We start from the raw sequence: 23164 nt of genomic DNA on the forward strand, positions 1-23164 counted from the left end.
GTCACAGGTCTAAGTAAAGCAAGTTCCAACCTCCAACCTATGGAGGCAGTGGCAGGATCTACAATTCCAACACTTTGGATTGATTGGACACAGAAAGAATGGTGTACATACTGAGAGAAAATAACCTAGGTATGAATTTGGCTTCTTCTAACAACTGCAACTAGACAGGGTATAATTTTCTTTTAAAATAATTTTAAGTAAAGTGGTGACTTGCATTTATATAATAAAACAATCAACAGAGAAATAAATATAGCTGATTATAATTGATATCTTCTATACTGATTTATCACAAGTCTGGCTATTTTTCTTTTATTGTTTAAATAACTACATGCAATGAAATTTTGAGCTGACAAATTGTTTCACATTTGCTTTTATTTTATTTCCTGATTCTCAGCTTCTTTGACAAAGAAGAAAATGTACCTCTCTCTTGATTACTAATCAAAACTTGCAGTGCAATGGCAGCTTCCACTTTAACAGGCATTTCTCTATCATCAATCAGGCATCTTCTTGTTAACTCCAGTGCTGTCTGAAGGTTCTGGTCACTCTTAAATTTAACTTCACAAAAATAATGGAGAACCCAGCAAGCCTGGTAAAGTTGGTATGCAATAAAACACATTTAATTATGGTCAACGTGCATATTACTCTACATATATATAATTATTCCATGGATTAACTGTCAAAGCTGCAAAAATATAATGCTTCAAGCACATTGGATAATCTTTTTTCATTTCCCTTCCCACTGTGATTTTTGAGAATTTGTAGATTAGTTAATGATAAACTTGTCTTTAGACAGCCAAGATCAATATTACAATTGCTACTTGTCCTAAGGCTGCAGATTGTACGTGAGATGGAATACAGAATGCAAATGTACCATACTGCTAATTACAGCTACTTTAACTCACTTACAGTATTTATTTTTTTTAGCAGGGATAGGGTTACACAATCAGCTTTTTAAGTCCCTAAAAAAATTCAACAATATACTTTGTGGTAGTATTGTGCATTAAGAGCTGTCTCACTTTTTATAATATTCCATTATTAGTCTGGTTTTATAGCAGCAAAAAGATTTAGCATGTAATTTACATACTAACTTGCTTGATACTAAAAATCTTATTCTATAATCTTTATAGAAAACTATTTTTCTTGGTACTCAAAATATTATTTTACAATTGTTACAGGAGACAAAATTAGATAATATTTAAATATTCTGTAATATTTGCTATATAAATACAGATTACAGAACCTTGTTATAGAAAAATGTTATTAAAGCTAATGGTCATCTGGAGGCAGAACAGGCAGGCCACAGTTACATTTGTCTATTTCCCTTGAAAACAGCCCTTGCAATTTAAGAATGAGTCTATTATTAATAAATGTATTTGTTGGTTTAAATGTACAGTATATCTCACCTTTTTTTCAAAAGCCCAAAGCAGTATCTCTATTTATCTCCAGTCATGAGGCTGAATTGAACTTTGGCTGGCCAAAGTTAGATGGTAAACTTCCATGACTGGAATGGATTTTATTTTTTTTTAAAATTTGATTTATATGCCGCCCTTCTCCGGAGACTCAGGGCGGCTTACAATGCGCTAAGCAATAGCCTTCATTCTTTTGTATATTTATACAAAGTCAGCTTATTGCCCCCATAACTAGGTCCTCATTTTACCTACCTTAGAAAGGATGGAAGGCTGAGTCCACCTTGAGCCTTGGCGAGATTCGAACCTGCAGTAATTGCAGGCAGCTGGTCTTAATAACCAGCTTAATAACAGGGTGCCTTAGACCACTGTACTACCAAGGCTCTACCAAGGATTTGAGTCTTCATCTCCCTGGACCTATACCTTAAGTATTACATCATGCTGGCTGATATGGGATTTCATGGAACTCAAAATTTTGACTGTAGTTCTGGACCAAGAGGCTTTAGCAAGATTAAAGTCATGTCCTTGTAACCTTGCACTTATTGCAATGCATCCTCACAGTGGACTGCCAATAACAATGGTGCTGGAAAAAATGGACTTACAACCTTGAGTTCTCCAGTATCCCACAGTCAGCCAGCATGATGTAATATTTAAGATGTAGATCAGGGAGATGAAGGCTCAAATCCATTCCAGTCATGGAAATTTACTGTTTTAACCAAAATTTGGGTGCTTGGTAATTGGACCGCATTTACAACTGTCACAACATTTGTGGGTCATATTCTCCTGCCCAACGCCAACTGCCTCCACTTCAATTTCCCCAAGGTGGTGACAGCAGAATATAGCAGCCTCTTAGTCTCGGCCATGCTCTGCAGGGTGGCCAAAAAAGCAGATTGGGAGAAGGGGAGGAGTTATGCAGGGCAGAAATGAGTCGGCATCTTCTGGCTTAGTGATCCCCTGAAATTATCCCCTGCAAGAACCAAGGCTTGGGGTTCAGAAGAACCAAGTTGGGAATGGCATGTATTGGGGTGGGAGCTTTGGAGAGACAGAAAACCTGATTGCTATTTTCAACTTTCCCTGGCAGCTCCTGACAAATAAAGCCAATGGGAAAGCTGACAGGAGACCACAAGTCACAGTTGCAACAGGTTCTCATTTAATGACTTCAACTGGAACTGCCAGAACTGCCATTGCTAAGCAGTGCAACCATGTGATGTTTTGCTTAACGATCACTTTGCTTAGAGATGGAAATTCCAGGCTCAATTAGGGTCATAACCTGAAGACTATTTGTAATATCAACACTGAGCAAGCCTTCTACATTATACTTGCAGGACTATCTGCTCCAAATAAAATCTGCCCACATATGTGTTGGCCAGAAAGACATGCCATAGATTCCCTATTTAACATTCAATGGATATAGCCTGTATATACACACACCCCACAAATACATTTACATTCTGGAAAGCTGTGAAAGAAATGTTTTTTTCAGACGACTAAATAGACAGCACTACTTATTTGAAGGCAAATGTTTTGGGGGAAGGGATAGATATACTATAGTTGCAAGATGTTACATATTATATTTTATGGTATGGTATAACATATAGGATCCCTGAACAAGGTAGGATACAAACATATGTAATAAATATATTATCAAATTGCTTATCAGAATCATCTATTTCCTATCACTACACATTGCAACTTTTGTAAGACTAAGGGAACTTTGTGTTCCTTTACATTCTAGAAACTTCCAGAAGTCTGGATCCAGCTTTGTACTTACCCTTGCTCTCATGTAGCCCAGCTCATTACTGAACAGAGGAAACACATGATTCTGCAACATGTACTCCATCTGATCTTTGTATATCTTTTTCTGTTGAAACATTTTTCCAAAAAGTAGATCAGTTTCTTTTTTTATATATATAACTCACTTTTCAAAAATATATTTTTATTTTTTCCATCCTATTAATGTTAGTAACTGGGCTAAATAGTTGCTAAACTAATACATAATACAGTACTAATACTGACTTTGGCCAAAACAGTATATCACAGATAAGTAACTTTTACCTAAATTATTGAAATAAAACAAAGACAGTGTAAATCAGGAATGTCAAACTCTCATCATCATGGCATCGTCACGTGACATATTGCTTTTTTACTCTTCGCTAAACTGTGCGTGGCCAGCATGTGACGCATCGGCCTGCTGGCCGCGAGTTTGACAGCCCTGGTGTAAATGATTCATGTATTACAGAGGTATCTAAAGCTAATCATGCAAGAATTATTTCAAACAGAAATCTGTTACTGAGTCTGAAAGTCAAAATTAACTGATACAATTTAAGAGGTATAATTCTAGATATTCTATTCTGTTAAATATAGAATAGTGATAAATACACAAATATCATGCCTTTAGCACACTACGACCATTAATTTATGTCTATTTTACAAGGTCTGTTTCTTATGATTAATCAGGATGGATAAAAATTTATTTAAAAAAAAAAATTAAAAAATCAGATTTTTAAAATTTAAATTGGATTTTTTTTATTTTTATCAAATTTATTTTAATAAAATGGTTTTGGAGTAAAAATCTATCTAAAGATAGTTTTCTATTTAAGATACATTAATAATTTGGTTTATTCAGCATGAAATGGAGCTTAGTTATGTAGCATGAGGCTGTATATTCTGCAATATTATGACTGTTGTTGAGTCAGCAGCAGGTTAGAAGAGCCGCTGCAGGACAGAGATGACAATTGCTCTTTAAAAATTATGATTTAAATTGAGTTTATTTAAATCAAGCCACTTTACTAGCGATTTAAATGGTTTAAATCACTTAAGTTTAAATGTTTTAAATCGTAATTTAAATCAAATCCACCCTGCGATTAATTCCTTTGAATTAGAAAATATGCCCCAAGTGATCATGTGGTTGTGTTTGGAAAGTGTAGCTGCTTAATTAAGTACAAGCCTTCCGCTACCAGTTTCAGGAAAACAAACATTTTAAGATTATGTGTTGGATATATTCCAACACATAATCTTAATATGTGTATAAAGGTTGAGCAGCCTGAAGTTACTGTAGCCATTGCCAACTGTAAAAAAAAAAAGGAGCCCTAAAAAAATATTCTAAGGCCATCATGATTGCAAATAGTCATTAAACAACCAGTCATAAGTCAAAGACTATTTATAGTGAAAATAAGGCAGAAAAATCTTAAGACTTTTAAAGGATCAACAAAACTCTACTTACTTTCAGAAGTATCTCAGCCAAAGAACCAATCATATGCAATGCTCCATCTTTTTTACGAGGATCTGCATTTGGCTCTGTGAGGATTTGGTAACAAAAGCCCATTGTTTTTTGCAGGACCTAATATGAGAGTAAAATAAATGCCCAGATACATTTCATTAAACAATTATATCAATCAATCAAAAGGTTCAACCAATATTATGAGTTGAGTAACTCCTAATGCCTAATACGTCTGCCTATGTTTAATTTTTCTAAATATTGTGCAGGAAAATGCTTAAATGTAATAAAGATACCAGGATTAAAACTGTCTTTAGGGAATTCAGTTAAAGTGAAAAGATACACTACTGACTGCAGGAGAGCTAATTATTCACAAGAAAAATCCAAAATCCTTAGACACATTTTGATTTTTTGATGTGGAATAATAAAGAAATCCAGTTGGAAGATTCACGACATGTCTTTCCTAGTTTTGGGGGCTGTCATGCTTTGAGTCAGAACCTGATACAGTAATAACAATGCCAATGGTACAACCACTGCATCTTACATGAATCAGCTGGGACTTCAATGTTAGGGATGTGGTGAGAGGTAGTCAGCAAAACTGAATTATTTCACTAGAGTGCCATATTCTGACAACAAACTAATGAATATAGTGCAAGCATGCAGATTGGAAACTGCTTGTCACACACAGTTTCTATGGAAAGTAGCCGAGTATGCCCCATGATGCCCACAAGAAATACTTCTTCAAAACCTTCAACAAGCAGCTTCCCAAGGAAAGCATCCAATAGTCTACATATGAGATTTAAAAAGAACTTTTTTTTTGGATTTAAGGTAATCTTTATGGAATATACCTCTTTCCTTTTACCACATGCCGTAAACAACAACGTTTGTGCAGCAGTTGTGGGGGAAATGAAGTCTTCAAAAACATCTATTAAAAGAAACAATTTACATTATTTGCCTTTTGAAATATTCAGAAATTAATGCAAAACAAAAAGCAAAATCAGATATAAAGGATTCTTGTAATCATCAACCACTAGATATGTCCATTCTGAACTTCCATAAAGCATGTCTCAAAGCTGTAAAATGAGTAATGTTTCTATAATTTTAGATAGTGTAATAGTCAACATATTGCATATTAATATTATTTCAACATCATCTAAACTGTATTTATTAAGATTCACCTCGGACATATTCATTATTCCATGCTGACTGAAATTTCAGAGATTTGTGAAAAAGTTTCTTTTAAAACAAAAACCCTCTTCTTGGATCATGCTGAGAAAACAATATAAATTATTTTGTTCTCTGGCAAGTCAACGTCATTTTAGAAAATTCCATAAGTCAGTTAAGTGCACAGAATAAACGTATGCTGGAAAACAGAAATGCAAAATGGATCCTGCAACATTTTATAAACCTAAGGCTTTTGTTCTATGCAAAATTCCATGCAGTAAAACTCCACTGATACAGTAGGATTCTCCTACATATAACTGGGTTGCTGATGTTATACTTTGAAAAGTTTAAATTCAGGGATTGACTGTAAAAAGATGGACGAGTATTAGACAGAGGCGGCATTTATACTTTGTATGTAGAAGATCCCATGTCCGTTACTTAACATCTTCACCTAAAAGGATCAGATGGTGGGAAAGACCCTGGAGAGCAGTTGCTTGTCAGTGTAAAGCAAGAAAGATACACAGAGTGGCACAAGCTAACTTTCTGTGTTAAAAGTATAAGAATTAAATACAAGAAACTTGTCAAAGAGCCATGAAAGAGGAGTTACTGGACAGAATGAAATGTTACCAATTGAAACTTGCAAAAGCAGAAAAATCTTACTAAACGGAAGAAAGGTCATAAAGTATTTGTCTCATTACATCTTGCATGCCTCATATAAGACGTCACAACTACTACTAGTAAATCTAAATAGTGAAAATAGGTTTTGAACTATTTCTCTAACATATCTGACATTTGCATTCTACTGTGATCTTGATCTGTTTCATATATTATGCAAAGCCTTGATTGGCAAAACTGGGATGAAATGTTTACTAATTATACCACAATATAATATAAACCATGTTCTAAAAACCACAATGTTTGAAATAATGACTGAATGTATTTATCACATTAAGTACAAACCGAACAAGCCAACCAAGACACATTGTGATTTGTGAACCTATTACTCCTGAGCTGCGAAAACACTCTGCAAATTTAGTCAGTTCTGAATCACTTACCAAATTTCATACGTATATATTCATAAGGGTCTTCCTGCCACAGCTCTTCATCTGCATCTGTATAGCACATCAATGGGAAGATAACATCTTGGATAATTCCCTGCAAATAAAAATTATTTGTTTTTATAGGCTGCTCTTAATTTTTTTAAAAGGGGGAGAGGCTTCCAATATCAAATAAATTTAGAAATGTCAATGGTAAAATAAAATGTAAAACTCATCAGCACAAGTTAAAACTCAGTCAAATTCTGCTACAGCAGAGCTCCAGGGGGGAAAAATCATAACTTATTATTTAGCTATGCAGGCTTCATTCCAAAAAAACAGGAAAAACAACTTACTTGAATATGAGGTTTCAGATTTTTCCAAGTAACTGCATGTGATACCCCTTGATTGATATAGTTCAAAGTCTGCTGTAGAACTCTCGGAGCCATATACTGCTTTTCTTTATATTGATATAACACTTTCAGCAAAACCTAAGAAAATGGATTGATTAATTATTTCTAAAGATTTAAGCTGTTTTCCAAAATGTGTTAGATAACAGCTTTCCACACAGCTAAGATAGAATGATTATATAGCATGTGATCAGTGGCAAACCGTGAGTGTTTGCTGAAAGAAGCGGCAGAAAGAAAAAAGAAAAAGAAGCTAGCTACATATAACAGCATTCTCTTGTCTGCTTATATGCTAGATAAGTGGATATTAGACATGCTAGGAGAAACATAAGTGAAGTGAAGTAAGATTTGGTGACTTGAGAAATGTATGTGATAAAAAAGATGAGGCAGGGTCGAGAATAAATGAGGGCTGAATGAATGTGACCAAATACAAAGTAAATAAATTAAGAGGGAGGAGGAAAAAAAGGCTATGACTGGATGGAGGTGAGATCCTGAAAAGAAGACAAGTTTGAAAAACTTGGTCAATGCATGAAAAGCTGTATGGATGTGGTGGAAACTAGGATGGTTTATAGAGATATAAAGGTATGAAGGAAAGTATAATGAGTGGTTATTGGTGTGAATACATTTCAATCAGAATAGAGCTGGAAGGGACCTTGGATGTCTTCTAGTCCAAATATTTCAGCTATATTTTCTCATTTCATTCTTTTACATTCTTTGGCTTACTATTTCTTACTCTTTTCTGTGCAACAGCTTATCCCAAAACAAGACAGAGTGAAATTATGTTATATACAAATGAACTGTCTCATTTAGTATGAAGCAATGCTTTATGTACTACAAGGTAATACATACAGAGAAAAAAGATGGCAAAGTGTATGCAAAGTCTAATTGCTTGGAATGCCAGGAATTTGGCCTCAGGGAGCTTGAATTTGACTTATTATATACATCAACATTAAAATGCTTCTTTTATCAACTAAGGCAGAATTTAATTCCTTTGACTAAAGAAATTGTGTTCTCTAGGAAGTAATAAATTCTATTTGGCAAAAAGAAACAGAGACTACCAATTTTATTTCAAACACCTTCTACTTAGGTTTAAATGATTTTTAATTTTTAAATAAAAAAAAATGATAGTAAGGATCAGTTAATTCTCAATCAAACCCAAATTATAAAGAAAAAAAATCCTACCTGCTGTATACCAACAGCAAATGCCTTTAAAAAAACTTCAGCAAATTCATTGTATTCCTTGGAAACATTACCAGGGCTTCCATACCTATTGAAATATTAGTAAAAAAAATAAATAACAGTGTAATATATTATGTACATGTAACAAAAATATAACATTTAGAATACTTAAAAATGAATCTTGAGGGGGAAAAATGTTACCTTTCAAAAAGTCTGGCTAAGATGTGGAGTGCCCACTTCTTACATTTCCACCATGGCAATTCAGGCCTATCATCTTCATCCACCTGGAGAGTTTCCTTTTGAAGCCAAATTAAAATTTATAGTATTAATTTATAATGTAATATGCTTCTGGGCTTTTATTTTAAAATCTAATTAAATAGGGGGAACCATCTTTTGATGGGTAGGAATCACCTTTAAAATTATGGGGGACGGATGACAGCTATAATCAACAGAGAAATGTCACAAAAGCAGATGATCTTGTCTTGCATCTCTACAGGATAAGAGTTTATTTTATTTGTATATACTCCATAGATGTAGGTTGGGGCGTTTTTTTAAAAAAATTAGGATCATATTAAGATTACAATTTTTAAGTTTCCCACCACAAAAATGTGAGAAAAATTGCTGTCAGTTTTTAACTATTGGAGGAAGCCTTGAAGTTGAGAAAAGGGAGATGGGGGCCATAGGATGCTCGTCCCTTACTATAAATATGTTTACTCTCTTACTCAACAAAAGATTTAGAATGGCAAGATACAAAGAGAAATAACAAAGCGGCCTGCAACTTTTACTTTTGAATTTTCAAAAGTCCAAGGGACATGCTTATAAAAAAGCGAGAGAAATCTATAAATGTCACTAGAATTCCATTCTCCAAAATTTACATCATCTATAGATAAAAATAATACAGCTGTGTATATCATTTATTTGTACACTCAATCATAAAACCAACTCACATACAATGTCATATACATAAATCACAGTCTGTATAAAGTAAATACTTACAGCTGGTACATCTCGGTCAACAACTGTTTTCAAAATTTCTATCCATTCTGCTAGGTTTTGCTGATTGATCAACTCCAGGGGTAATGTATACTGTTGAGAAAAATTATGAGCAAAGCAAAAATAAGTTATGATTATAAATTAAGCAAAGATATAAACAACCTGAGAAAATCCATTTGATATTTAATTTCTTAAATTATCCACTTTCTTGGCTAAGCATCAATATATAATTGTTCCAATCAGTATGTAAAGATTAAAACAGCATAACTGTAAAAAGGACAAACCTGAACAAGGGCATAAAATATTTTGAAGATCTGTTTTTGGATAAGGACAGATTGATCAGACGGATCAGAAAGGAGCTGGATGAAACGGTCTTTCAGAACAGGCAAGAAGTGTTGCATTGCTGCTATCAATGGAGTCCTCTCTTCTGGTTTTTTGTATCTTTGAAAAATAGTTAAGAGCTGATTTTAGAAAAACTAAAAATCTATTAGAACCACCATCGATTAAAAATGAAGAAATTTTATCCTATTTCCAAAGAAAGTACTGCATAGGAAACAAATAAACCTCTACCTTGTTAATTTCTCTGGATATACATCGTTATCATAAATAACGATGTTCTTGCTGTATGTCTTTCCTTTTTAAATGCACGACGGAAAAGAATAAGGAGAAAACTATTACAATCACATAAATGCAGTTTGTCCAATGCCTCTTTTGTAGCCTCCACCAGATACTAGTTTGGGTCAATTTTTTTCATTGTTTTTGGGTGTCAATTTAAGGAATGAATTTAAACTAATCCCCCACACAACAATTTTCCTTCTGTCAATTTAGGGAGTATCTTAATGGATGAGAAAAAGTTTGAGCATATACAACTTCACACTTTAATGTTTTCATTTACAGCTGATATTCTTTAAGAAAAATATTTCTGCAATACATGGCCAGTCTCTAGAATCAGACTTACTTCAACTCAGTTCAGCACACTTTCTGGGCTGCAAAAAAATCAAATTTTTAAAATAATCTGACATAATTCCTTAACTGAGAGTGGGTTAGATACTTCTTAAAGACATAATTTTTAATAACAATATTTTTTAAAAAATAGTACAAGTTAATATGGGAGAAATTTTTGAAGCAATTCAAAGAGGAAGCATCTTCACAGAACATTTTCACAGACAAACATCCAAATTATTTACACAGGTGTCAAGACTTTTAAAGGATTAAAAGAGAGAGAGAGAAACACTGTAAAAATTAACTCTTCTTAATAAAAAACACAAAGACAGTAACATATTCATATATAAATACAAATAATTAGAAGTGTAGCAGTGTTTCTTAGATTTGACAACTTTAAGATGTGTTGACACCAAATCCCAGAAATAGCACATATTGGGAGTTGAAGTCCACACACCTAAAAGTTGTCAAATTGAGAAAAACTGGTGTAGCATTTCAGTATTATCTGCGAAAGAGGCAAGCATACATATTTTAGTAGGCATATTCTATCTGGGCTCTAAAAATCCAAATTACCAATAGATAGCAGCAAAGAGATATAAACCAAAATTAATTAATTAATTAATTAATTAATTAATTAATTATTGGTTCAATTTATATGCTACCTTCTCCGGAGACTCAGGGTGGCTTACAATGCATCAAGCAATAGCCTTCATACTTTTGTATATACCTGCTTAGTAGGGCTTTCGCCCCCCCCTAAGCGGTGTTCTTTTTTATACAGTCAGCTTATTACCCCCACAATCCGGGTCCTCATTTTACCTACGTCGAAAGGATGGAAGGCTGAGTCAACTTTGAGCGTGGTGAGATTTGAACTTGCAGTAATTGCAGGCAGCTGGTGCTACTTAACAGCACTTTAGTCTGCTGCGCCACCAAAGCTCTTTTTATCTCTGCCGTCATCTAGCAGTTTGCTGAACTTCTGCAGCAGATGCACAGGTGGGCAGAGATGGCAGGTGGGACTGAATTTCTCTCATTAAGCATGTCATCATATGACCTGTTCACTTAGTGACAATTCCTATTGCCACTGTTAAGTGGGGACTATGCAGGTTGTTCAGCTCAGAACTAACCACAACATGAGACAAACTGGGAATCAATTTGCTTGCTTGTATCATTGAAACTGCATCCCAGGTAATCAGGGTGAGAACAATGGGCAGATAGGTGGCTGAACAAATAATCCCTAAGCAAGGATTACCTGTATTGCATGTTTATGTCTACAATTGTAGAAGACATTCCTTATGAAAAAGTCATTTCTCTTGTACCTCAAAAGGTAAACAGATAATCTGTCAAATCCAATCATAAATTCAATTTCATGTTTTATTCAGACTAGAAGGTCATACAACTCTAATGTATAGAAAACAGTAATGTGAATTACAAATAAAGCACACCATATATATACATAATACATAGTAACTTACTCATAGTTCTTCACAAGTTGATAAAGACAAAGGAGTATTCCAAGCCAACAGGCACTATTATCAGACTGAAGATAAAATCCAATTTTCTCAACAACAGCAGTCCAACGAGTAGGATAATCATGCTTGATAATATGATGTATGCAAGTAGTAAGCTGTACTCTGGAACATATAAGATATTTTACAAATAATACTGCTATTTTGAGTTTCTATACATTAACAGTTTAATGTTTGAAGTAGATGTAAATACAATTTGAGGATCCGAGAACACCAAGGAGTGTCAGCATTTTAATACAGTAGAGTACAATAGGCATTCTCTTCTGTCAATTACACTGTGTAATGCCCATGAATTTCCCTACCCCAATATAAATTTAAGAGCATAGTATCAGTATTATACTTTCTAGTATGACTAAAAGTACTCCAATTAAGTATGCATTTGGAACAAGAATACTTTGTGACCACAACTTTAAATATACCTGATCAGTTCAGGAGAATGAATAATAGCTTCTACAATATTCTCTCGAATACAATGTCTATCTTCTTCTGGTATTGAGTAAGGCGGGTTATCCCCTGGAGTAATTCCCCGGTCAGGCCAATACTGGGTTATCATATTCTTCAAGTATATAACACCTGTCAAATAACAGTATTAAGATGCCCTAAAATTGTATTATAATTCATCCGTAATAATCTAATAGACATAACTATTAGGTCACAACCAGCACACAAGCAGAACATGGAACTTTATAAAGTACTCCATCCTGTATAATTTTGTCCTAAAATTTATTGCTTCTTTATTTTTTAAAATAGCTATTTGCATATTGAGGAATAGGGACCTTATCTACTGCAATCACTTTTGCTATGACAGCCTGTGTGTTGTGGTAGATTAAATCCCTAGACATCAAACTAAGTATCAGTCATTACTATCATCTCACAGATTATTTCAGGCATAAAATGTTTATGCATAATATTATGAATTTTTGCAAAGAAAAATGGATATGAAAGTGTCTGTCACAGATCTTAAGGGCACATATTATTTATTTATTTAACTTTCAAGCTTGTACAAATTTCTTAAGCTTTGTGACTGGAATACTCAACCTGATATGTATGGTACCTATTAGTACAACTAATATCAACATTAGGGGACTAGAATTAAGCTGAAGGAGGCTGAATTACTAAAATGCCTCGATAAGAGAAATTATGCAAAACGTGTTATATATTTCAAGATCTCAAATTAATAAACTCAAAGCAAGATTTTAGTAAGAATAATTTAATGACAAAAAACATCCAGGATTTGCTCTTCCAATATATGCAAAAATATTGTATCTGATATTGATGATAGCCATGATACCATTCTATCTTTCTTAAATCAGTAAATACTTTTGTCTTTTTCAAAATGTGGAATTGCAAAGAAGGATGAGATGACCTTTTTTATTTATATATATATATACACAGTCATGTAATCATAAATTCTGAGGGATGCTTTTGTACAAAAATAATCACGTCCACTTTAGCAAACTATTTTAAGCACAAGGATTATTCTCCCGACCCAGTTTTCAGAGACCATCCTGTTCTTATTTATATAGTATTACTCCACATTAAAATCTACTTTCCATTAGTTCATTTTGCTACTCAGTCACTTATTAATAGCGCTAAATATTTATACTATAAAAAGTGATGAACTGTTACTTGCCTGCCTGCCTCACTGGTAAATCCAGTTGTTCTGACATAGTGATTTGAAGGAGAGTTGAAACGAAGTTCACTGATTTATGAGCCTATAAGCAAAATATAAAAAGTTAGATGCTTACAATTTTAGAAGGCATTACAAAATATTTTTTTAACCTTTTAGAACCCACATTTTAGCCAAATGTGCATAGACATTAGTTACCCTCCTACTCCATTAGCTTAGAGGCCCCCATCATCCAATGCCTATTAGTTCCTTTAGGGGGGGGGTGTCTTCCCATCTCTTTTGTTCCCTTTGCCAATTTCAGAGCTGAGATGGCATTCCATCCCTCTCACAATGTTGCATAATCTCACTCAATCAGATAACTATCAGCAGAGCTTTGCTATTTATGCTGCCCAGGCAGTGGAAGAAAAGAAAACCATCCTTGACTGGATTTAAAGGTGCCTATTTAAGAAAACAAAAGGAGGCCATTGTTTCACCTTTATCCTTCACTATATTCACAACTAGGAAGGTCAACATAACACAACTGCAGTTTTTTCCACCTTTTCAATTAATGGTCAATAGCCACTGTGAGAATGGGTTTAAAAGTGTTGTCATCTTGCCATACTAACCACAAACATGTAGCAATGAGTGTAAGAGACCACAAAAGATGACCATTATTTGCCAAACAGTTGCCCATAAAGTATGTTTCTTTTCAGCTCCAATAATTTTCATTTGGAGAGCACAAAGTTGAAGAAGGCTGGTATAAAATGTATCAGTGCTTTAAGAGGCCATCTGATTACTTCATGAAAAATCAAGCTGTATTATGTATCAAAGAATGAGTTGCTTTTCTCATTAATATTCAGCTATGAAGATTAAAAAAGTCAACATTAAATAAAGACAACAAAAAGAATACAGGTAATCATCAACTTACAACAGTTCATTTAGTGACTGTTCAAAGTTACAACAGCACTGCAAAAAGTGACTTATGACTGTTTTTCACACTTAATGACCGTTGCATCATTCCCATAGTGATGTGATCAAGATTCAGACGCTTGCCAACTGACTCATATTTATGACGGTTGCAGTGTCCTGGGGTCATGTGATTGCCTTTTGCAACCTTCTGACAAGCAAAGTCAATGGGGAATCAGATTCACTTAACAACAGTGTTACTAACTCAATAACTACAATGATTCACTTAACAACTGTGGCAAGAAAGGTTGTAAATTGGGGCAAAGTTCACTTAACAAATGTCTTGCTTAGCAACATAAATTTTGGGCTCAATTGTGGTCATAAGTTGATGACTACCTGTAGTGAGGTTTTCCATACCTCCTGTTACCACTTTAGTTCTAGAAAAAGAAAAGCTGGAAAGATAACCATTTCAAGAATCCCTCTTGCATCCAGGTGGAGTTGGGGTGACTGAACAGATCTCAAGCTTTTACTGGCCGGATGCCCTTCCTGACGCCTACGCAGAGTTCGCAGCAGACAATTATTCACTGCATCCAAAGAAAGACGTATCTGCCACTACCTAAGATCGAACTCACAGCCTCCTGAGAGCTTAACCTCTAGGCCTGTGATGGTGAACCTATGGCATGTGTGCCACAGGTGGCACGCGGAGCCATATATGTGGGCACACAAGGGTTGTCCTAGCTCAGCTCCAGCGCGTATGTGCGTGCTGGCCAGCTGATTTTCGGGCCTTCCAGGCCCACTGAAAGTCAGGAAATGGGCCATTACCAGCCTCCAGAGGGCCTGGGATGGGAGAAGGCCATTTTCACTCTCCCCTGGCTCCTAGAAAGCCTCTAGAGCCTGGGGAGGGTGAAAAATGGCCCTACCGGGCCCACTGTGCCACCACGTGCCAAAAGCAGGGGTCACGCAGGGGGGTCACGGGTCCATGTGTGGGGTGCACTGAATTATGGGTATGGCCATGTTCGTGTGTGAACCCCAACGCTCCCCCCGCTTTTGGCACGCGACGGCAAAAAGGTTAGCTATCACTGCTCTAGGCCATCATGCTGCTCCTAGGAATCCCCCTTGCTTGCACTGTGCTAAAGCATCAGATAGTGGTACTGATAAGTAATTTCTTTTTCATCTCCATAAATGAATACGGTCTGTTTTTTACTGGTTTTAGAAATCTGCACCTCTGTTCAATAGAATGAAGCAGATGAGAACTGCTGCTATTCTATCATGTGTTTCGAAATTCCAAAAAAGGTCAGGCTGCAGCAATGACAGATAAGAATTCCAAACTTTTTGACAGAATGCAAAAAGGGGATGATATGTTGGCTAAGCTTGAAATTGGCATGGCTGATTAACCATGATGGTTTGGCTGAAGGCCTGAGTGTTACTGGTTGCTCTGGAACAGGGGAGATAAAGTGCTCCAAAATGACCTGAAGACCCACTGAAATAAATGAACTGAAAGTGATCTGAGGAAGAGGGGGAATCATGATCCAGAGAAAGATCAAAGTAAATGACATATTGCAATCTGATTGTCAGCCAAGTGTTATTGATATCTTGCTTAACTAAGACAGAAGGGGGATGTAAAGCTAGTTACATAAACATGTAGACATAGGTATAACACATTAGAAGGATATGGTTAATTTAGAAAAATTGGCTTGAGTAGCAATAAATCAATGCTGCACTCCTTTTATGACCAATGAAGATAAGAGAGTGCACTGGCAGAGAAAATGACTGTTTAATTGCCTTAATACTATATAAATTAACTTTGCATGGATAAAAACTAAGAAACTTAGTTTTATTCTAAGTTTCTAAAAACTTAGAAACTAAGTTTGTATATATCTTATGTTATGAATAAAATAGGGGGAAATCCCAAGAAGACACTTCCATGCTGAGTATTTGATCATTTTCTGAAAACCAAAGACATATGACAAAGCTTTTCTGAGCTGGGATCTGAATAATTTAATAATCTTGTATATAGAAAAGCATGACAAAGCTTCCCCAACCTGAGCAACCTCCTGCTGCATAAACGTTACTCTCAGAAGTAAATAAGAACTGACAGTTCTGGGAATGTGAAGTCTGGACATCTGGAGGACCCTTCAATTGTAGGGTATTGTTTTAGACCAATGTTTCTTAACTTTACCAACTTTAAGATTGAAAGTTTAACTTTAAGAAGTTAAGGTTGGCTGGGGAACTAAAGTCCATACATTTTTGTTCTCCCTTATAGCCATGATGGCGAACCGGTGGCACACAAGAGCCCTCTCTGTGGACAGGTGCACCATCGCCAGCTGCTCTTCCAGGTTTTGTCGCGCACATGCACTCTGGTCATGCGAAGATCAGCTGGCCGGCGTGCATGTGCAGGCCGAACCCAGAAGAGAGCAGCCTGCTGGTGTACATGTGCGCCGGATCAGCTATCTGGCGCACATGCATGCGCCGGAACCCAGAAGAGCAGCTGGTGATGGCACGCGTGTCCACACAGAGGGCTCTGCATGCCACCTCTGGCACACATGTCATAGGTTCGCCATCACGGCTATAAGGTGAGAACATCCCCAGACAAAGCTGAGTCATTTTGCAGCTATTATACATTCAAGATGTTTGGACATAACATACTACTCAGCAGTGACTCATTTTTATGCCACAGTCAATAAAAAATAACCAGAAAGAAACAGGCATGACATAAAGAGAAAGCTATTCCACAGAGTTGTTTGATAGCATAATCTAATCTTGGTTCAAATATAATGGAGTAATGTCATTATACCGCTGATACAACTTTAACAAAAATATGGGCAACTAATCTTGAAATAATTATCTTATTCTTTTTCACCTAGGATTCATTCATCATCTGATATGCATTGTTTGATTTTTTTAATAAATCCATTTATCACAGAGAAATTATTTCTTATTTTAGATCTGAATAAATCATTACTCTTCTTCAATATGCTACTTTACTCAAGATAAGCAATGCTTATAATTGGCAACATTGCTTATAAAATGAAATATGCAAAATTTTAAGGAATATATATAGAACATTAATGCTGTCAATGAGTTCAATATACATTTGTTTAATAAGTTCCACAAAGTTCAAGCTATAAAATGATGAATTGCTTATATTTTCAACCACAGTAAGTTTCAAAACCAGAAATATATCACCATCTTATACATAAAGATGTGAAACATCAGTTTAAAAAGCAGAAACCTAAGACAAGGGAGGAAAACTGGAAGTCTGAGATATCTTTTTATTTCTAGATATTCCCTCTGCCCCTCCCCATGTTGTACTGTTTATTTTCATGATTTAAGAAAAATGATTTTAAAATATTATAGTTCACCTCTGACATGACCCAACTTTCATCAAAAGGTAATTCATTTGCCATTCTGAGTATATCAATTGATATAAAACCTGCTGATCTAAAACTGCCTTGTATAAACATGACATAAACTAGTGCTCTGCAAATAGTTCCAAGCTCAGCAAGTTTCACTGAGTGTGGAACAAAAGTTCTCTGAATTCCAAAATGTTGTCCCAAAGTAGGATATAATGTTATCTAAATTGTTCCAGCATCCCACTGTGCACATTGACCAAAAGAAAAATAAAAACAGGTCACATTCCTGGTGATATCTGAGGAGAGGAGATAGTGGAAATTATCAAGAGCAGTGAAAACATGCATTCAAATTTCAAACTTATTTGAAGGACTAACAGGTAGGTAGGTAACTAAATATTTTACTATTATTTTTTTGTACGGGAAAGTTTGAGTTCAATGTAACATTGTTGTCTTTATATTCACTGTGTATGTTGTGCTTTATCAAGCAGACTACCAAATGCAAACTTGGACACTGTGTATGTATATTAAAAACAAGCCTCAACCAAAGCCAGAAAAGTATTTCTCCATTACGTTGTTCCTGAGTATGTTGAAATGAAGGCATTTTTATTGCTTCATTTCTGGTATGTTCTGAGGCTGTTTGTGAAGGCAGAGTTTGCAGACAAGTATCTTTAACTGTTGCTTCTACTGCACCGTTCAGAATTTAAACATCTTCTTGATCAAATACATTTTTCTGCCTGGGGGACAAGACATATTCAACATAGAAACACCAATCCAGGTTTGTGACTCTAAAATGAAAAACAAGAAAGCAAGGGGCTTGTTTCAAGGTGTTTTTTTTAAAAAAAAAATCCTTAAGACAGAACGCACAAAATATTTCAAGTACTTCCACTGGAACAGAAGACAGTCAAAATGTTACAAGAGAACATTCCAAATGTGGCAGTAAAATTGTTTTGTTGTTTTGTGCATACGCCAATATTTTTCAGTGCAGCTAAACTTATGTCCTAGATGTATATAGTTGCTTATCTCAGATAAGAGATTTGTGTAAGCTAAGACAATAAAAACATCAAATAAAATTTATAATAAATAAAACACATAAAGCAAAAAAGGCCACCGATGATAAACCAATCAACAGCAAATACATTTAACTCAGAGGGCCAACCCCTCATAACTTTCATGCGGTTGTGGTTAATTTAACACTGGGAAGGATGGTATCCCTGAGAAGCAACACTTCTATGGAAAAGGCATGCTTCCTAGGTCCTTTGAGGAGATACTTTTTAATCAACAGGGCCACTCCTGTCAAACCTGATAGGACACAGATAATTGAAGAGGGGTGGCCCCTTAAATAAAGCACCTCCACACTGTAAAGGGACAAGCCCTATGAATACAAGCCCTATGAATAGTACCTGGAAGAAATTGGGTGCCACTGCAGCTTGGGAAATAAAGACCTAAGGTCATTATGGGCACACCCATAATTGCTCGTGCCACTGCATTCTGGGTCAACTGCAGCTTCTAGAAGCTCTTCAAGGGCAATTCCATGTAGACCATAATGTCGTACTCCAATTGGAAGATAACCAAAGCAAAGGGTACCACTGATATACAACACAAAAGCCTTCCTGGTCATAGCTGCCACTTGTTCTCTGAACAGAAGCTGCAAGTTCAGGAGGATCCCCAAAAGTACACTGATTCTATCTAGAAGAATGTAACCTCATCCAGAATTAGTGATGGGAAATGGGATCTAAGAGGTGAAAAATCCAGACCCGCATAGTATTTCTCAAGTTTTAGTTGAAGCCTGTTCTTCCCCATCCAGCCTTGAATGTTAAGTAACTTTTTGGGGGGAAATGATTATATTCACATATAGAATCAAACCCTTCTTTTCCAAAATCTGGATTTTTAGATCATAATATGCATAGATGTTAATACCCTTAACTCCTCTTTCCTTTATTCCCAAATTTTAATAAGAAAGCAACATTAATCACTGTTTCTATTGTACTGGAATCTAAGATAAACACCAATTGCTCCTAAATATACCAGGGTTCAAAATCAGATTTAAATTGTTTTGAAGTTAATTTATACAAACTGATTTGATAGGAACTAATTAAAGATATACTGAGAAAGTATGATTAACTGTGAATTCCTACTTGACTTTCCCACTTGCACAAAAGGAAAAATGAAGTGGGGGAAAAAGACACTACAGTTACATACCAAGTAATCTGCTTTATTTAAGCCAATTGTTTTAGTCAGAAATGTGATATATATATATATATATATATATATATATATATATATATATATATATATATATATATATATATATATATATATATATATATATATATATATATATACACACACACACACACATACATACATACTGCTCAAACAACTAAAGGGAACACAAAACTACTGTATGTAACGAACAAAGTATTTAATAAGGCTATTTCATTCATTCAGATCTCGGATGTCTTCTGCTTGTGTTCCCTTTATTTTTTTGAGCAGTGTATATATATGAAGTAAATTCAGTTGATAATGAAACATGCCCCATACTACCCATCAAGCGATAAGCTAATGCATAACCGATCTATAGAAGAGGATGCAAAATTCAGAGTTCAGAAAAATTAATAGCTGTAATCATCACAGGGTTACATAAGCATTTCAAATAAAATTACTTATGCTATAATATTATTTATTTTATTCAATTTAGGCACCACCCAACTGATAACTAATATCAGAAAATCCAAAATAAACCAAAAACAAGATGCCATCTTCATACCACATACATACAAAAAATCAGGCACATTCAACAAGGGGCACCGCCCCCTCACCATGCTTATCCAAAACTGCAATAGGGATTTTATTATTCTCTCACCATTTTTATGTAAGAATCACTCATCTGTGTAAACATCTATTTACCAATTTGTACCCCAAATGTGGTATGCATCGGGGGGGGGCAGTTATTCAAGTTGGACCATCCAGTTCACATAATCTCAACAAATTTCTACTCTAGAACTCATTATATTGCAACATCCCACCCTACCATGTGAACAGGCACTCATTTCCTTGATCGATCAAAGCATATACTATTTCTGTTGTAATTTTCCCTGGGAGGAGGAAAGTTCAAGGCAAAGAAGCCAATCTAGATAACCACTTAAAATTTTTGGCATTATGTGTGTGTAAACAAGGCTAAGCAACTCTACGCATGAAAACATGGGAACTGGGGTGTAGAAAATGGCAGAGGGTGCTCTGGACTGATGAGTTAAAATTTGAAATATTTGGATGTAGGAGGCAGTTTGTTCACCAAAGGGTTGGAGAATGGTGCAAGAATGAGTGTCTGCAGGCAACAGTGAAGCATGGCGGAGGTTTCTTACAAGTTTGGGGCTGCATTTCTGCGAATAGAGTTGTAGATTTGGTCATGATCAAAGTTGTCATCAATGCTGAGAAATACAGGCAGATACTTATCCATCTCTCATGCCATACCATCAGAGAGATGTGTGATTGGCCTCAAGTTTATTCTGCAGCATGACAACAGCCCCAAACATATAGCCAATGTCATTAAGAACTATCTTCAGTGTAAAGAACAAGAAGTCCTAGAAGAGATGGTTTGGCCCCCCGAGAGCCCTGATCTCAACATCATCGAGTACGTTTGGGATTACATGGAGAGACAGAAGGATTTGAGGCAGCCTATATCCACAGATGATTTGTGGTTAGTTCTCCAAGATGTTTGGAACAACCTTGAAGGAACCTTGCCGAGTGCCTTCAAAAATTGTGTGCAAGTATACCTAGAAGAATTAATGCTGTTTTGAAGGCAAGGGCAGTCACACCAAATATTGATTTGATTTGGAATTCTCTTCTGTTCATTAACATTTCTATTTCTGAAAATAATCTTAATTTACAGTATTTTTGCACAACTGCCTAATTCTTTTGCACTGTACTGCTCATACACAGATACCGGTATATCCTGTTTCTATGCTTATTAACGCTCCTATTAGATTAAAATAGATAGACAAAATAGCATAAATAAATACATAAATGTGTGGTATGTTATTTTTGAAAAATGCATTTTAATTCTTTTTCTTATGCTAATCCTATGAGGTAATCCAGATCTCAATACTGATTAAAATCAGCTGTATGGAGAATTTTCAGCCTAGGACACACTTGGAAGGCCAAAATGCCTAAAAACATTATTTATAAATACCTGTTATCAAAACATTAATTTAATATAAACATTAAAAAATGGAGTAAAGGATTGGATTTTTTTTAATAAATAACAGAAAACTACTTTACCCCAATGTTAAAAATGTAGTTGGATCTTACTTTTTATTTAAAAAATCTATCTCAGATTTAGTGGACCCCTACTGTGTTTATACAGAAAATGAACAAGTAAATTACTTACTGTCTTGTTGGAGATGCAAAAATAACGCTTGATTAAAACTTTTTGCAATGTCTTAATGTTAATTTTGGATGCATACTTTTTAAAATTACAGTATGTGGAATTTGACAGCTAGACAACAGAAATGAATTCTATGTGACCATATTGTTGCCGAAAGACTAATTCTTCAGCATTGGAAAGATAAATGTATGACCTCAATTACCCCATGGATTGAAGACTGACACAAATGAGTCTCCTATAGATTTAAATTACCTATGGACAATGACAAAATATAGTGAAAGAAAATTTACTTGATCTGAGTAAGTGTGTGTTGTAAATAAACAAGGCAGAAAAAGCAAGCTGAGCATTTCTGGAATTCTTTCTAAGCCCTTAATAGTTCTGCATAGCTAGAAGGGAGTAGGGAAGCAGGCTTAGAATGAACTGATCAATGTAGGGATGCAGTGGGAAATTTAATTTACATGCAGCACCAAGTGGATCAAACCCATTTTAATGTGATTTTTTTCTCTCCAGCTTCTCTGCCATACCAAATTTGGCTCCTTTCTGTTCTCTCTTTCCAGTATTCTGTGTGTTTCTAATATTCCATTAAGTTGGAAAGAACTTTTCTCTTTTTCAACCTAGTATTTTTTCAGAAAGGTCTGCTTTTTTCAGATCAACCAAGTGTTGATCTATTGGTTGTGACAGGAACTGACCCACTGGCTTGTCGCTGGAACTGATGTCTTGGGCTCACAGAGTGATTGGCCCAAAGTCACTCAGCTGTCTTTCATGTTTCAGGTAGGACCAGAACTCAAGTCTCCTGGTTTCTAGCCTGGTGCCTTAATCACTATACCAAACTGATTCTTGCTGAGTTGGAAAAAAATAAGAATTTAAAATGAATGCCAAATATAACAAGAATGAAAAACTAAGTAAATATGAGTAGCTTTGTTCTAAAACATTAAAAATACTGACAATTCTTTATAATTTTATTCAGAAAAGGCAGGCTGTAATATATATTATAAATGTTGTAAAATTGTTACTCTTATTATTCAAAACCTATCATGTTCCCTGTAC

At 35.2% G+C, this 23164-nt stretch overlaps 1 protein-coding gene across 6 annotated transcripts in view; it reads right to left on the bottom strand.

Annotated features, from left to right (window-relative positions):
- Nucleotides 1–23164, bottom strand: part of IPO7 (importin 7) — a 43552-nt gene that overhangs the window by 15648 nt on the left and 4740 nt on the right. For all 6 annotated transcript variants that reach the window (XM_034417063.3, XM_034417061.3, XM_087878891.1 and 3 more), the window contains exons 2-14: nucleotides 13499–13580; nucleotides 12285–12438; nucleotides 11812–11970; nucleotides 9685–9841; nucleotides 9404–9493; nucleotides 8609–8703; nucleotides 8411–8495; nucleotides 7178–7312; nucleotides 6843–6942; nucleotides 5472–5548; nucleotides 4630–4746; nucleotides 3178–3267; nucleotides 421–586 (exon numbers count right to left, since the gene is read on the bottom strand). In XM_034417063.3, coding sequence (XP_034272954.2) covers nucleotides 421–586; nucleotides 3178–3267; nucleotides 4630–4746; nucleotides 5472–5548; nucleotides 6843–6942; nucleotides 7178–7312; nucleotides 8411–8495; nucleotides 8609–8703; nucleotides 9404–9493; nucleotides 9685–9841; nucleotides 11812–11970; nucleotides 12285–12438; nucleotides 13499–13580 — 1507 coding nt within the window. The remainder of the gene's footprint in view (nucleotides 1–420; nucleotides 587–3177; nucleotides 3268–4629; nucleotides 4747–5471; nucleotides 5549–6842; nucleotides 6943–7177; nucleotides 7313–8410; nucleotides 8496–8608; nucleotides 8704–9403; nucleotides 9494–9684; nucleotides 9842–11811; nucleotides 11971–12284; nucleotides 12439–13498; nucleotides 13581–23164) is intronic.

The sequence above is a fragment of the Pantherophis guttatus genome, chromosome 1 (assembly GCF_059756535.1).
Source record: "Pantherophis guttatus breed Tessera chromosome 1, ASM5975653v1, whole genome shotgun sequence".
NCBI classification, from domain to species: Eukaryota; Metazoa; Chordata; class Lepidosauria; order Squamata; family Colubridae; genus Pantherophis; species Pantherophis guttatus.